Here is a 17,476-nt window from a genome sequence, read left to right as displayed (position 1 = left end):
AAAACTGGAATAAGAAAAAGCACCAATGCTGATATTCTCAGAAAAAACATTAAGTACATTTTGTTTATCTTTGGAATACAGGAAAAAAAACCAAGCTTTACTCTCTTTTTAGTGCTGAAATTCTTTGGAGCTCTCAAAAATGCTAAATGAGAAAAAGAATTTTGCAAATGAACTGATGTTTTCAGAACAATGGGCTGCCTGCTCCAGAGCCCAGACCGCCATGTGGCAAACCTAACAGAGGTTGAGTTTTTATTGTCTACACATAATATGAAACAAAATTGTGCCACCGCATTTAACACCTTTGTGGCATGGAAAACTCACACATGCATGCATACATACATGCACACAGACACACATTTTGGGCTATTCCTAGTGGCCAACAGGAATTATCAACAAAACTGAGGCTGCAAAGTTTTCTTCTGACAGTGATTTTCCTTTCTTCATTTATTCGTTTTCTGTAATTGTTTCATCTTCATTGGGGTCACGATGAGTTTAGAACTCACCCTGAGTTACTGGGTATAAGGCAGGAACATACCCTGGACAGGACCACACTAATGATATATATCATAAACACATAAGAGATTACACAACATTGATTTGTATATGACGTTTACTCACATTATTTTACAGGATTAACACACCTTTCATAAATACCTTCATTTATAAAGTAGAAATTCATGTCAGATTTACAGCAACGTGCCACTTCAATGTTATCATCTTTACATTGTTCCAATTGAATTGCTTGTTAAACAAAGGTATTTGTTTAGTAGCTGTCCATGGTGCTATACTTCATAGCAACTCTAAACATTGTCATTAATTGAAGTGAGCTCTATAACTATTCTCTTTAGGTCTGTTTCCCTCTATAACAACAAAGGACCAGTGAGCAGTCTTTGACAGACAAGCTTTCAGAGATTCCAATATATTTTTGTTCAAGGCCCATCCCCTGCTCTAATCATTACAAATAATTCAAACACACTTTTTTTCTTTTGTAAATTTTGGGAACCTGACTCAACATTAAATATCAAATCAGGTTTGACTCGGCATAATTAAAATACCGCATTTTATGTACAAAAAGTGGTGTAAATATCACAATTTGTGATGAACTGCCATTCTGTTCAGTCTTCCTGCCCTGCACCCAGTGATTCCAGGTAGGCTGCAGACCCAACATGACCCTGTACTGTATAAGGGGTTACAGATAACGATGAATGAATATCACACAATGCCACTGTCTCTATCTTTTCTGCTAATGTTAGACATGTTCTGGAACAGTCTGGAGTGCTTCCTCTGGCCTCCTTGTCACATCCACATTCTAGAAAACACACACAACGTCAGGATTAGCTGCTGAAACCAGTGTTAAAATGTTATCTGTATGATCTGTATATTCACTGGCTTACCGTAGGTTTATCTCTGTGTGTGTTCACTGCTTTTACGTTTAAATAAAAAGACTCTAATTTGCATCCTGCAGATAAAAAGAAAAGAGTATTAAAATGTGTTACAGGAAAAAAAAAACACCGTTCTGAAACCCACCAACATGAAAACAAAGCTATTTAAGTCTTCATATGAAATCCCCACAAATCTACAAACTATTAAAAAAACGCTCAAATGTTTATTTTAGTTTATTTTATAGATAAAGGTATGTGTCAAATGTGCCTTCATACTGCATTAATCCTATTTTTCTACTAAAGATTCTTTCTCGGCATTTGTGACGTAGTAAATATACAAAAATGCTATTTTGATTAAATGATTAAAGCAAAAGGTTTATTTATTATTATTATTATTATTGCTCCTGGGGCTCCCCCTGGTGTAATTCTTTTTTACAGCACTGTACTGAAACCAGGGGGAGGGAGGGAGGGAACGTTTGGTTTCTGCTCTATGACATGAGAGCAGATGAAAGAACAATACCAGTAGCCATTTATCTCTGTCCCATGCACTTTTTTTTATTTTTAATTTTTTTTATTATTTAGGTTTTTTTATGGGTTTGGGTAAATTTACACCAAAAGCTGTGACATAAATATTAACCAACCATGATGAGTATAAACATCTTTGAGAAAAGGAAAATAAGTTTGTGTCTGGCACCCAAAACATTTTGCCCATGTGGTGTCCTCATTGCTGCCATTTTCTTATATGACGGACAAATGCACTATTGCTTACTGAGGTTAAGGTTAGTGTTAGGTGTAGATGTAGATCTATTTAGCTCTGTCACCAGGTAAATAACTGGATAAGGGCAGCTTCCTTCAACTAAACAAAGATAAGACAGAGGTGATTGTGTTTGGCAGTAAGGACTAAAGGTTTGAGGTCACTGCTCAGCTTAACAGCAGAGATCTAAAGCCAAAACGCCAGGTCAGAAATCTTGGCATAAACAGATTTACTCCAAATATTAAAATGTTTAAATCTAGATTAAAGACCTTTCTGTTCTCCTGTGCCTTTGAGTAGTGCTGCATTTCGTGTAAATTAGAGATATATAAAGTATAGATGCAGATCTATTTGTTATATTTTAGTACTATTTTAATAAATGCCCTTTATTTTGTTAGTTTTATTCTTAATATGTTGTAATTCTACTTGAATAGCTTTTCAATAATTATATATATATATAAATATCTGTTTTTATTATATATTAATAGCTTTTTAATTGCTTTTTTAATCTTTTACATTATTAATTCTTCTACTGTAATTTTTTTCTGTACTGCTCTGTAAAGAACTTTGAATTGCATTTGTGTACGAAAGGTGCTCTATGAATAAACTTGCCTTGCCTTAGTGTTAATTAGCTACAATAAGCTTTATTTCAGTGAAGGTCCTCACTGTGTGTGTTTGTGTGTGTGTCTTATTACTAATGTGTGTTTGCTTTTTAAAATCACACTCGTGTTGCCCTTTAATATTTCGTGACAATCTAATAGTTAAACTAGCAAATTATACAGATGCTAAATTTTAAATTAATATAAGAATTTTGTAACTGATGCACTGTTTTAAGTGGAATGGGGGCTTCAATTTCATATTCATTGATTCAGTGCTCTTTGCATATTTATGAGTGCTGAGGATTAGAAAAGACCTTATGACATTTTAGTAATTTCTTAAACATAACAGTGACAAATCAGAGGACACCATTACTGACCGTAGGCTACTGGAGTCAGTTTGAGTACAGTGTGAAGAGGACATTTAAGGTAGGGAAGTTCATCTGTGGAGAAAAGTGTTTGTCACTTTTCACAAACATCATCTTTTGTACACAGCTACACACAAGCCAATGATTCACAGACAACAGGAACATTCTCTGTGTCAGACCTGCGGGTTTGTCCAGAAAATAGGCCAGCAGACATCGCATGATTGCCTGGTGGCAGATGACCAGCACATTCTCCTGCCTCTCCAGCTCCATGATGACAGGTTCAAGACGATGGACCATGTCTTCGTAGGACTGCAGATGACAGATACATGCACGAGACACATAGAATATCTTCGAAATATTAAAGCAGCACTATGTATAAGTTTGGAGGGTGGATTTTGGTCAGTAAATGTACACAGTAATTTATGGAGAATAATGAATTCAACAAGTTGTTTTGATTTTGCTAAACTTCTAACATCAGATGCAGACTTCAGAATTGTACTGCCCCTCATTTAAATATGACCTGTCATGGAGATGGAAGAGAACTAAGCAAAAAAGAGTATCTGTGCCAAGCATCTTGTGTGTTTCAGGGTGGGGTGAGCAGTAGCTTATAATTTGTTTTTACAAACACTGAAATAGTTCAGACACGGGTGCTGTGGTGTTTGATCATTGTGATATTTTGACTTATGCATGTCACAGATGTTTCATTACAAACCCAGGAAATGTTTAACTTTGTAGAGAAGGTGTAGAACATATCCCTTTTTACTGATACTGTGGCAAATATTTTGAAGTCGTTCCAAATATCTGCATTCCCAGTGGCAAGGCACTAGATATTTTAAAATACATACTCCATAAAAAGTACTGCGGAAGGTAATAGTATATCTAAAACAGTATAATGTTATATCCAAACCTCTCCCTTGGGATATCTGTAGCGATACTTGTCCTGGTCTCTAATGGCAAACTCCTCTGGGTAGTTCTCCTGGATCTCTTCATATGTCATCTCCTCGCACACACCCTTAAATAAAAATAATACTCAAATCAGCAGCATGCACGTCAATTTTGTATCTTACTGAAAAAGAATGTAAAAAAGTCCCCATTAAAAATAGTAACTTACTGCATCAATCTCATTCAGGGCCTTCCACTGTTCATAGGGCACACCCAGAGCCTCAGCTGTCTGTATGGTTCTTTTCATATGACTAGTCCACACTTTAAGGTCCTTTATGGCCTGATTCCTTATGAACGTGGACAGTGCGCTAGCATACTGACAGACAAAAATATAAAATTACTTTATTATAGTTTATTATAGTATGCTTGTGTGCATTATAGTTATTTCCCCGCTTTTACTTGCTGGATTTAAAACTGCTGTTTGGGAGAGGTTTAATAACAGTGTAGACCTGAGGTAAAGAGTTTAAAAGAGGCTGCCCTCAAGTATTCAGCCACAAAAGCTGTTTAGGAGTCAAAAACAACCCTGCTAACAGGCATTTTACCATTAATGTTTGCTAATGTTGTAAGGTTAGGTGAGAGACACTAAGAGGATATCTAAGGAAAAGGCCTTAAGTTGTATAACATCATATTGTTAGCAAAAACCTCCCTTGATCTGTTTCTGGGACACCCTTGGCAATTTAAAAAAATGCAATAAGGACACACATACACTACCAAAAGTATTGGCTCAGCTGCTTTCGCACGCATATGAAATTGAGTGACATCCCTTTCTTAATCCCTAGTGTTTCATATGATGTCAGTCCACCTTATGTAGCTATAACAGCTTCAACTCTTCTGCAAAGGATTTCCACGATGTTTGGAAGTGTGTTTATAGAAAAGTGCATTTGTGAGGTCAGACACTGATCTTGGACGAAAAAGCCCTGTCTCGCAGTCTCCATGTCTTTATGGACCTTGCATGTTGAAACAGGAAGTGGTTATCACCAACAAGTTCACACAAAGTTCCAAAGTGCCAAAATCTCTTGGCATGCTGAAGCATTAAGAGTTCCTTTTCGGTGGAATTAAAAGACTGAGCCCAACCTCTGAAAAAATTCCCTCCACCAAACTTTACACTTAGCACAGTGCACTCAGACAAGAAGCATTCTCCTGGCAACTGCCAGACCCAGATCTGTCTATCGGATTGGAAAAGTGTGATTCATCACTCCAAAGAACACATCTCCACTGCTCTACAGTCCAGTGGTGGCGTTCTTAACACGAAGTTAGAATATGTTTTGAAGCCTGTACATTCAGAAATATGTGGCTATGTCACATAATTACTGCTTAGGTGCAACTGAAAGAGGCACTAACAAAAAAAAAAAACGAATAACCAAATCCAAAATATTGAGGGTTCTAGGGTTAAGGCTACACTATTTTATTCAGTGAACATTTTAAGTGCTCAGCTTAAGTGCTCTCAGGCTTATGACCAGCAGAGGGTGGTGTGGTCAAAGGGTCGCATGAACTATTTCAGAATCGCAGAAGCATGTTTGCAAACAGGCCATTTTCTGTAAACTTCACTCTGGCATTTAAAGCATTTGGAAGACTTAGATAAACATAGGTGTTCAAAAACATAAGTGGACCATAGTCATGGGCAAAATGTTTGAGCACCCAATCTGTTTATCCCCCCCCAACCCCCCGGATTTAAATTTTTGAATAAAACTAGACTTATATATTGAATTATTATTGAATCATTATTCAATAAGCCCAAAAATTCAGATAGTCCTCTCTCACCCTTTTGCCCTGCGAGGAGAGGCTTGAGTCTCCACCAATGCGTCCCAGCAAGTTCAGCTCACTCTCTCCGTGCCTGCTAAGATAGATGGAGCGAGGGGTGACGTGGATGTTCATGAGGTAGTACACGATACGACTCTGGATGTGGTCCTGCACGCGGTTCACCAGATATCGAGATCCTACATTGAAGATTTTAATGTAGGAGAGATGCCTGGAAAACAGAGAATGGGAAGCAAAGAAATAAAGTTGATGATATATTGTTTGCTATATACTATGTCCATGTACAAGGTTTTATATCATATTGGACAATGTCTGTTTCTATATTAATTGTGCACAATGTTAATTTTAATTATGAGGACTCATCCTTGACTTGTAATATTTTTTAGTTGCCATAAGTAAAGATTCTGAGGCATCAAGTGCATATAATTTAGGCACAATTACTTTTAAATAGCGGCATTCTGTGCAATCACATCTGAGGATAAAAGCTAAATAAGCTATGTAGTCATATTATCACTGTACATTAAATTAATAATGCATTCATTCATCTTATATAACCACTTCATATTTGTCATGGATAGAGTGGGTCCAGAGGCTAACCAGAATCACTGACCACAATGCGGTAACACAGCTTGAACATGTCCCCAGTCCATCACAGGTCATCACACACTCTCACCTAAGGACAATGTCTCGGGTGTGTTTGTAGATTTCCATATTTACATGTAGATTATAATACATTTGGCAAATTTGAAATACACTCTGCTTATTTCTTCCACTGACAACCTGCCTAGCTGCACATTCTCAAGATCTTAAATTATGAAAAACTGAGCAGTTATAATTACTTATAAGAAATATAATTTATTTATTATTAATGCATTACTGTATAATATAACTGTTCAGTGCTGTTGTATTACAGCAGTAAGAAATTGATTGGCCTGTGGCTGGTGGCACTATGTGTTATTGCCAGTGAACGTGATGACGACTAATGACTGAGGAGCACATTTTGGAGATAAACACAAAAATAAAAATAAAAAATAAATAAAACAAACAATAAAAAAAGAAAAATAGAAAGCTTGGGATGTCTAGAAAGTATACTCCCCAGGATAACATTTTGCGTCTTAACCATATGAAGTTCATAGATTCAGTATGGTGTCTATATACCTGTCCTTTTCCTCATCCAGAGAAACATAAGTTGATTTGTAGCATTCAATGCGTTTCAGAAAGTCTTCCAGCGCCTCTTCTTTGTCGCAGTCCTCATAGTCTGGGCTGCTCACTTTCAATTCCTGTGGTAGCCCACCAAACAACAGATTTCAGAAGGAGTGATTGCCCTAGTTTCAAATTTAAATCTTATTCAGACTTTCATTCTTATCCTTACCATTATATTTGCCTCAATTATTTCAGGGTCATCACAAATGGACTCAATGAAAAACACCTGAAAACACAATGCTCAACTGTCATATTTTCCAGCTCTCGATTCATGGAAAACCAAATATTCCTTGCTAATATTCACCCCTCTGTTCATACAATTCACATATGGAATGAAAGCTGCAGATACAGCCCCTCTTGTACTCATTGTTTATGTGATGTCACACAATGAGTGCCTTTTCATATATCCTCCTACTAAGCCTACAGCAGTTTAGCTCAACTCATTCACTCTGAAATTACTAGAAGTGTTTACGACAGTGTAACACTATACTAGCGGCATGAACTATAATGGACAAAAATAGGTTGGAAATATTCACAAAAAATGAATGATACCATTTATGTTAAATAAAAACCTAAAAAAAAGGACCTTTTTTAGGGGGAAACAATAACCTTGTAGATAAACCTGTAATGATAGGCCTCTGGAGTCACTAAAACAGTTACATTTGGCAGAATAACTGATGAAATTAAGTAATGAAGCACTCATTACTGTGATGATTCAAAGCCCTGCACCTGCCTTGTAGCCCCTCTCCTTTGCAAAGCTGATGATGACCCCTCTCTTTTCCTGGGTGGTGTTAGTGGCATCAAACACCTGCAAAATATATCCATCACAGAGTCAGTTTTGTTTCCCCTTTATCTAGTTTTGATCTGCAGTACAGATCAGATTTAACTGTGGTTGATATGATTTAAAATGTGTACATACTGTTATTTGTAATGCAATGTAAGTTTCTGCAAAATGGCAACCCTCAGCTTCATCAACTTGATTGATTTCACACATTCTCACTTTCAGAATTCACTTCACAGTTTTGTTTCATGATTTTATGAATCAGATCAGTGTTCTCCTACTGCTATACTCAGCTTACATTACAAGGATATAACACTTAGTCATTGGAAACTCCTGTGGGGCAAACAAGTTTGGACTGACAGTAACTGATCTAGATAGGTGATGCTATTTTCAGATAAAAAGAACAAAGAAACAGCAGAGACAAAGAACTACATTTTTATATTAATAAAAAAGTAATCTAGTACACAAGATCTTTGATGTGAAGCACTGAATAGCACTCTTCTGTGGGGTAATGTCTGAACAATATTGAGTGGTGCCATCTTTTTTGGGAGTGTTCAGACTAACCCTGAGTGAGTATGTATGTGTGTTACAAGCCAGCACTTAACAAAATCAGGCTGGCTCTTTAAAGCTCTGGTAGTTTTTAAAACATATTTCCACATTTTAAGATTCTTAGTCCCTGAGGTTAGCCTGGGCTGGGACATGACTACAAGCGAGAGCAGAGAGGGGGCTGGTGATTAAATTGTAGTCTTATGTGGAATACACATGCACTGTAGTTTTATGTCATTACACTAACGTCCATGTTCTACACTGCTCCTGTGCTGGAAGGAAAATGTATCATTGCAGATTGAAAGAAACCTGTCAGTGCCTTGCAGCTGGAAAGGCTGTACGCCATTTCTGTGGCTGAGAATGCCAGGGAGACACCATCTTGAAGATCATGTGGATGTAGCTCCTTTAAGGATACATACCTAGGGGACTCACTTACAGAGGAGACGTGTGGAATGTTTCATTACAACTTGCCCCATGATAAACTCCTCCAATCCCCTTATGTCTTTCGAAGCTTAAAGACCTGGAAGTAGGTCTTGCTTCAAAATGGGACTGAAAAAACATTCTGCATTGCATTTCCAGAGAAAATTAGCACTTGGCAGTAGCAGCCAATGGCAGCCACCAATAGCAGTGAAGTAGTGGCAGCTACTAGCAACTGTTAGTTAGCCTGACAGTGAAGTACAGCTGCCGTGCACCATTCTTAGTAACATTGAGAGTGGAGAATTTTATAACGATGAAGCAGCAGAGAAATTCAGCTTGTAGTCTGTTGACGTGGTTCTCCCAGTTCGTTAAAGAGTTGATTAACAAGCACATTTATTTTCGGAACATGAGATCACTTAAGAGCTGTTTGTACACCATGGCTACTGAATCACAAATATGCATTTACTTCACAGATGTACAGCTCAGAACCTCACAGTGCATAGTTAATATTATCCATGACTCTGTCTGTGTCAATAGATGATGACATAGATCCACACAGAAGTATAAACCAGCCTTTAGATGTACTATACACTTCTTAGTTGCTGCATCTGGTGTTTAAAGGATAATACAGTGCAGTACTTTGAGCCATTTTATATGGACCTGAACAACAAAAAAAACCTGAATGTTTGTCTTTGCTGGCAAGGCAATTCAGTCAGTCAGACAGTCAATCAAATCAAATAGCTTTTAAGTTGTCTGTCAAAAATGCCAACTTGAACCCTTGTCTGAGATATCACTGTGCAGCCTGTGCACTGAAAAGCAACAGAAAGGCAGTCTGCCATTCCCCCTTACTCACTGCTACTTGTCCCTGTTCCTTAGCAAAGTAGTTTGCGATGTCTTTGAGGGCGTTTGAAGTACAGGCCCTGCACAAAACAGAGTTCTGTTAGAAACACAGTTCAGATCCCAACACAGAGATACGATAACCCTGCTGAGAAAACCTGCTAAGCTGGTGTGTTCTGGTTTGTACTGATCTAGTTATTGTTAACTTGTCACCCAGAATGGTCATGATGAATGAGCAGCGTACCAGTATAACACAACACATCTGCTGTGACCTTCCTTTGCTGCTGACAGTAAAAACCATGACCATCCATATCATGGCATAACTAATACCTTTATTTTTGTAATTTTTTAAATTTTAACATCATTTAAATAACCAACTGAATGTTACACTGTATGAATAAAAATAGATATACTCTAATATATATATATATATATATAAATATACAATCATGTAATATCTACATATATTTCAGCATGTTATCTTGCTCAGTACCTGTGGATCTTCATGGCCTCTTGGTTATCCGGGTGGAAGAATTCATAGTTTTTATAACTTCTGACGGCATCTCTCCTGTATTGACTTAGATTAAAGACTGAGGAAAATCAGATCAACATATATTAAGATGAAGATATGATCATTAAGTTATTACAGTAACTTAATGTATATACTTTCAATCCAACTCTATAATTAATGATCTCTGGAGAGAAACCACTGACCTTGGGTTGGGACCCCGATCCAGTTAAGGTACCGTGTGAGCTTTTTAGAGATGTAGGTCTTTCCTCTGGCAGGCAGGCCTACCATCACAATTATGGTAGGAGAGTTTGTAAATTGGGGTCGCGATGCTACAAAGCAATGGATAGCATACTTAGCATAACTGAAATAACAATTGTTACTGTATACTGTACATCCAATAAATATTCAGCTAATGGTATGTCAGATGCGAAGGACAATATCAGCAAATATTTTAAAAAGAAAAGCCTCCTTTAATGCAAATAATAATACTACTACTAATAAAAATAATTCTGTGATGTTCCACACACACTGTGAAAATAATAAGGCAAGGTTAACACTACAGTGAAACAACTGGGAGTGGGCTGGATTATGTAGCTCCCCACAGTTCTCGCATTCTTACATTGAAACTGCACTGAAACATCAGGGAGCAGACTCCCAGTTCTCTTATTCTTACACCATAACTACAGAGAAACAGGAAGCAGGCTGGATTATAAATAACTTTAAACTGGTGTTGCAGCAGTAGGGAGAATGAGGTGGTGGATGTACATGTAAGGAATAACTTTTATTACAAAAATTAAACCAACAATGAAAACAAACACATGCAGGAAGGGCGAAAACACAAACTAGAATAAACTGAACAGGATAGGAACAAACAGAAAACAACCATGGACTGGTGTAGCCATACGTAAAACTCTGAAAGACATAAACACTCATCTACACACAGCGCTGAAACCAAGGGGCATATATATACACCCAAGAACACCTGAGACAAATAACAGGGGGCAGGAGGAAAAGAGGCACAGGTGGAAACACTAATGACAAGGTGGGACTAAGGCAGGGTTAGAGCAGAGACAAGGGAGGAGGCAGGAACAAAACAAAGAACCATGTGCTCCTGAGCAAACAAGGAAACTCAGACACAGACAAATGGAACCAGCATTAAAGAATTTGTTGGTTTTAAAATCATCACATTTGTGACTTGAACAAGCATATTAGCTACAGTAATAAGGCATTAAGTATTTACCAAAGAGTCAAAAAGATTTCTCTGTACTGGGTTTAAATCTGTACAGTGACCTGACACAAACCTTTAGAACATTCCATTATATATATACTTTTTTGGGAATGTGCATTCCTAACAAAATATACTCCAACAATGTACTTGAAAAATAATATACATATGTATAAAATTCAATATATGTGTGTGTTGCATGTTTAGTACTACTGTGGTAAAACCTAACCCTAAACCCCCCTTTTGTTTTTCTGAAACACTGCAACATCAAGTTATTCAGATAAAAGCTGTTGGTATGACTCTGTCAGATATTGCCCAAAAACTAATTTCAAGAGTGCAATCTTAGGAATACTCTTAATTTTTCAAGTCCCTGAACAATTAATTCCTCCATGTAAGACTTTAAAATTCTGCAGCTAGAAACTTCTGCACTGAACAAGTAAGGTTCTGTATCTGTAATGATTGGTGTTCCCTCCCTTCATATTCTCCAGTTTTTCTTTTTTCTTTTTTTTTTCTTTTTCTTCTTCTTAGCATTATTTTGCACTTTTTTATATTTTACTGTCTTTTACATGTTTCCTGTTTACTCCTTCCACGTGCATGTCTCCTCGTGTCTGCGCTAGCCACGCCCCTTCCTCGTGTGACTGCTGCAGGCGTCCTTCGTGTGTTAGTAACACGGGCCTTCGTTGCTGTGTTTGTGGGTCAACTGCAAGTGTTAACGTTGTGGTGTGTGTTTGGGTTTTGGTTGACGCTAAGTTCAGTTTCTGTTCTCTTCTTTAATCTCTGTGTCCCTCTCGTTGGTCGTTAGTTGGACTTTTGGCTCTTGTTTTAGGTTCATGTTCCCTGTACTGATTCTGTTAATTTCTCATTATATTACTTGAAAAATGTAAAATGAAATGTGTAATTATTTGTCACTGTACAACGTACAACCAAAAGTAGGTTCACTGTACTTTAACCTGTGTATTATAAGTGAGGAGGCAGAGAAAGGACTGAGGTTAAAAAATTCTCTTTACCATATTTACTACAGAAACAAAAGAATAAAAGATGACAGAACAGCAGTGACACTGTGTTCTCTTGCATGATTGGGCTTAATACAGTATTTGTTTTAGATGAGACAGTGTCATCTGTGATCCAAAAATAATCATCCAACAGTAACAGACTTGTTCTTAAAACCTACACAAGTGTGGGAGCAATTACAGAAGCAAAAGGGGACAAACGTCTTGTTAACATTTTGTTCAAGCACACTAATGCCATAGTTAATTGTAGCTAAGGGAGCTTTAGCATAAATTGTTACTGAAGTAGAAGAAGACAAAATTCCTACTCCACACTCACAGCCTCTCCTTTGATTGCTTGAACCTGAAGCCCATGGCACCCAAATCTTTAGCAGCAGGGTCTGCGTGAGCGCCAGATGCTCTGCGGACATGTCGCCCAGCCTCACACACAGCCACACACTCACAGCAGTGTCCCTGCTATACCTATGCCTGCTGGAGTCACTTGACCATCTCCATGAAGGATAAGAAGGGGAGGTGACAGGATTGTGACAGTGACAAATGGAACAGTGTTAGAAAAGGACTCACAGCACCACGTGGGTTGGTTAATTAAATGTCCAGAGACTACAGGTCAGAGTCTGCTGACTGTACAGAAACATTTAATTAACCGTTAGTTTTACCCAACTGTTTGATACAATATTCTAGCTCACCCCACTTAAGGAATGCTGCAAAAAAATATGTCCACCTTAAAACATGACATGTACTGTGTGCAGCTATTCCGTTGTGTTCTTAGCACATTGCATGAGCAAATCTTAAGGCTTGAGACTTTAGCAGGTCAGGATGTCGCTGGTAACAGGATTAGAGAACTTGAGACTCAGTCAGGTCTGATCGTGCCCTGTGTTGCTCTCTGTCCTTTTTCCAGGAATAAAGTGTTTATCTAGAGTTGATCATTTCCTACCCTTAATCCTGCAATCCTAAACAAAATAAAGGTGCTACAAAAGTTATTTGTGCAATGCCATAGAAGAATGTGTTTTGTTTCCATAAAGAAGCTTTTTTGCTAATATATTTAAATGGGTAAAAAACCTTAAGATACAGATATTTTTAAACACTCAAAAAACCCTTTGTATCACCTTTGTTTTTAAAAGTGTATATCCTGATGTATGTTTTATGCACATGATATTAAGAGCAGCATTAAGAAATGTGTATCTTCTCTTAGTTTATACTTATGTTCTATGTGTGTGCTCCAAATAGGGGAATGTTTAGGATAAGCTGTCAGTAAAGACATAAGGACTATAAATCTTTTTTCTCTCTCAGTCCCTTGAATGTGCAAATGTAAACCAAACTTCTTGGTTGGAGTAGTTGGAGTAGGAGCCGAGAGAGGAGAGAGAAGACTAGACATAGGGAGAAAGATGACCAGAGATATGGAGGGAGATGATTGGAATTGGCAGATTCTCTCCCAGCCTTTAAGGCTGGTCAGATGCTGTTGGTTGAAGAAATAAAAATGTCTTGATCTTGATATTCTTCATCACCCACAACACCCCATGAAAGGCACAACAATCCAACTTGTTGTGCTGTGGATAGTCAATACATGTACAAATGGTGTCAGAGGGTAATTTATGGGATCACCAGACTTGCTGAACTTGTCTGATATAAAAATCTGACACTATCCCAGGATGTTTTAAATGCAAACACTCTGTTCACACTTTGTCCACTCTGTTAGACACACGTACGTGGTCCACCTTGTAGATGCTGAAGAGTTTGTATTGGTCTTCCTCTAGCCTTTCGTCAGTGGACATAGGAAACTGGACATTTTTTGGTGGGTGGGCTATTCCCAGTCCAGCAGCATAGCAGGGGCGTAAAATGTCCAGCAGCACAGCTTTAGAGGTCCTTCCAGCTGAAGAACAGAATGAAAGGTGCAAAAAGCACATATAGCAACAGATGACCTACAATCTGTAATTGAAGAACTATAAAGGGCGCTGGTGTCATCAGTGAAGTTGATAAAAACAAGAGCATTATAATGTAGCTTATCAGTGTGTTAGTATGCAGCAAAAAATAATTACACATCTTCTCCAGTGACCTTTTGTTAAGATTTCTGAGGGTGTTAAGTACACATATGACTATTGTGTCCTATTATGACTAAGGCCTGTAACATTTATACAAACGTCATTGCTTTCTCTTATTTATATATATTTTAGACAGCATCATGAAGATCTGCATTAGCGCTAAGATTATCTGACAGTGGGTCTTTATGAAGGTGATGGTTTCCTGCCACAGGAAATCTGTGTATAGAAAAGGGGAGCACAGAAATAGTTTAAAATAGATTTTTTTTTTTTGATAGAGTTTGTTTTCAGCCCATGCAATCAAACCATAGTGTTGCACGAGACCCAGATATATTACTCAGAAAAAAATACCAATACAAACTTCACATAGAGTATCTTGAGGACGCTTGTACTAGTCTTCATCAAGCATGTTATCTAACATTAACGCAAAATGTAGGGGGATTTGCAACAAGTAGGTAAACTCTAACCCTAATTCAAGTTTGTAGCAGGTTGAATTAGCAATGGCTAAAATTCAACAGAAAACGTATTTAAAGTGTTAATAATTAAGTAAATAATTTAAATAATAGTAAAGAAGGGTGATGCCTGTACACATGTATTAGCAGAAATCCTGACTGTTGAACTTGCCTTAAATAGATTAGCAATGAGGTAGAGTAGCCTTTTCAAATGTCAGGTCAAAAGACACATCAAGTGAGAGTCAGAATTGTTTTTCAAATGGTAGAAATCGCACTACAAGATTTTAAAACACTGTATAGTAAGCCATATTGTGACTGGAGAAGTTTATCAGGGGGCTTATTGTATGGAAACTTTTCATGAATTTCCTTAGGGGAAAAATGCATTCACTTGGACTGTATCAAACTTACTACAGAATGAGTAAGTTTGTCATAACGCCTTGCATTCCCCCCAAACTTCGACAGCAGTGCCTTGCTGGCATCCATGGCCCCAGAAGTGGCTTTTCTGCTGCCTACCTCATATTCTTTCACCCAGTTACACTTATTTCTGCCCAGCATTTGGTGTACTAGGGCAGTATTGTGCAGGACCTGTGTGTCCTCAATACAATGATAAAGGGTACAGTACTATAGTTTCTCTATCTACAACAGGGGCCTCCAAACCAGGCTTTCCATAATCTCTACCTCCACTGAAGAAAAGGAGCATACGAATGAGATATTTTTTCAAAAAAAACATGGGGAAGAAAACTAGGAATCTTCAAAAACAAATATCAGATGGGCAATGAGTTAAGTGAAAAACAACAGGTAATATAGGCAGACATGGATGTTCTGGGCAGAAATTCAAAACAGAAGACTAAATGACTCCAGCACCCTGTGTACAATCCTATCAGAACAGGGCAATGTCTCTGTAAACATTATCTAATCCAGTTACACTGCCCTCATGGTTACTGAATGAACGTGTGAGGCTATTAAAAGCCTGGCCAGCTGGAGTGACGCAACCTGGTCAGTATGTTACAGATGGAAGTGGAGGAGGCTACTATGTTTGTTTTGAACCCTACTGAAGAGCAGACTTTCCCCACAGGGAAAATACTATGTCCTTTAACTAAAGAGCAATGTGCAGAGAGAAGGTACACTTAATGCTCAACCACAAAAACCTTTCTCTGCAGTAGTTTAGTCACACATGGTCAAAAGAAAATAAATAAACACCCTTCACGGATTATAAATAGTATAAATATGCATTCAAAAATACCTACCTACACTTCATATTTATTTTAGATGATTTATTACTAATTTCAGGCATTTTAAGTAATATTTAAACAGTGCTGATGTAAATGTAAAATAAACTCTGTAAAGGAAGTTCATTCTTTTAAGTCTCAAACCGCTTCATCCTGAGAGTCCAGAGAAAATCACTGGGCACATGTCAGGGACAAAATGTAGACTTCGCACCAGTTATTTAACAAGGGGACATCAAACATCAGCACCCAACTTTACATATAGGGACCCTTTATGACTTAGGCTGCAGTGCTTCATAGAAAAGAAAAAAATAGTATTCTGGTTAGTTTTGTTTAATAATGGTCCAAGCTTTTGTGTAACAAATAATGTTTTCTAGAAGTATGGGTGTGGGTTTGCTGGAGATATATATCTGTTACACCAACAAAGTAACAGGGTGACACATCACCCATAACTTCAGCTGTTCTACTTTTGACACTGATGCATGACACTCACATCACACACACACACACACACACACACACACACACACACACACACGTATACCATTTTTCCATGTTGTTTAGAGACATTACAGACTTCCATTCATTACACAGAGACTTACCCTGACCTAAATTATAACTTACCATATCTTTTAACACATGGTTATTACATAAAATGTAATGATTTAAATAATGGGCAAATGATTTTGTTCCAATAAGAACAAGTGTGTAAACAGTTTTTAGTCCCAACGTGATGAATATCTAGACCACACAGACACACACACACACACCACTGTACATATTCAATGGTATGCAAACATATGGTCTGTGAGAATATTTACAGGGGCACAGAAAAAACAGTCATGCAATAATGTAACATTTTAGCTAATATTTATATGTAATATTCATTTGTAATATGTTACATTTAATATTTGTATTACATTTTGTTTGTAATATGATCAGATGAACATTAATCTTAATATGTTGATTTACATTATTTAACATTTATATAACATATTATTTTAATAATATTTCAATTCTCTCAATATTGTATATCAGGCCCATGTTTATGTTCACCACAACCATGATCAGGATGAAGTGCATACTGAAGATAATTTAATGAAAAAACATCCATTAAATGCAACTAAAATATAGGTTGAATCTAATAGGTTCCAAAAAAATCTAACCCCAAAACAACTTAAACATCTATATAAGTCCTAGCCAAAGTACTCAAATAAAATGCGAGTAATCTTCCATCTACCATCTGCTTACTGTCCGCCTCACCTGCGCTGTCGCGACGGGTTCTTGAGCAGAACTCCTTCTGAAATATGTCCATCATGTGGGGGGAAATAGGAAAGAAAGGATCCAAACAAAGAAAAGTGCCATGAGTTGTGTGATGTCCACGAGCAGTAGATGCTCTTATTAGTGCAACTGAGAGCATTTGGCTAATGCATTCTCA

The 17,476-nt window shown here is 37.4% G+C and overlaps 1 protein-coding gene across 4 annotated transcripts; it reads right to left on the bottom strand.

Moving 5' to 3' along the window:
* Nucleotides 1–746: 746 nt before the first annotated feature.
* On the bottom strand, nucleotides 747–17,356 carry pfkfb1 (6-phosphofructo-2-kinase/fructose-2,6-biphosphatase 1). 4 transcript variants are annotated; one of them, XM_066670521.1, is made up of 14 exons: nucleotides 17,302–17,356; nucleotides 10,296–10,421; nucleotides 10,075–10,171; nucleotides 9,598–9,664; nucleotides 7,734–7,808; nucleotides 7,170–7,226; nucleotides 6,956–7,077; nucleotides 5,801–6,008; nucleotides 4,209–4,355; nucleotides 4,005–4,109; nucleotides 3,277–3,406; nucleotides 3,110–3,172; nucleotides 1,395–1,459; nucleotides 747–1,309 (listed from the first exon to the last, which is right to left on the bottom strand). In XM_066670521.1, exons 1-14 carry the CDS (start codon nucleotides 17,354–17,356, stop codon nucleotides 1,250–1,252), a joined length of 1,377 nt encoding a protein of 458 aa, XP_066526618.1. In that variant the 3' UTR covers nucleotides 747–1,249. The 4 variants fall into 4 exon arrangements, with proteins under 4 accessions (XP_066526618.1, XP_066526617.1, XP_066526619.1 ...); XM_066670520.1 differs by lacking the exon at nucleotides 17,302–17,356 and adding an exon at nucleotides 12,644–12,734; XM_066670522.1 differs by lacking the exon at nucleotides 17,302–17,356 and adding an exon at nucleotides 12,644–12,734 and having other exon boundaries at nucleotides 10,075–10,104; nucleotides 10,298–10,421.
* Nucleotides 17,357–17,476: the final 120 nt, after the last annotated feature.

The sequence above is a fragment of the Hoplias malabaricus genome, chromosome 5, assembly GCF_029633855.1.
Source record: "Hoplias malabaricus isolate fHopMal1 chromosome 5, fHopMal1.hap1, whole genome shotgun sequence".
Taxonomy (NCBI): Eukaryota; Metazoa; Chordata; class Actinopteri; order Characiformes; family Erythrinidae; genus Hoplias; species Hoplias malabaricus.
The sequence above is the reverse complement of the archived record's forward strand: the minus strand, read 5'-3'. Positions and strand labels throughout refer to the sequence as shown.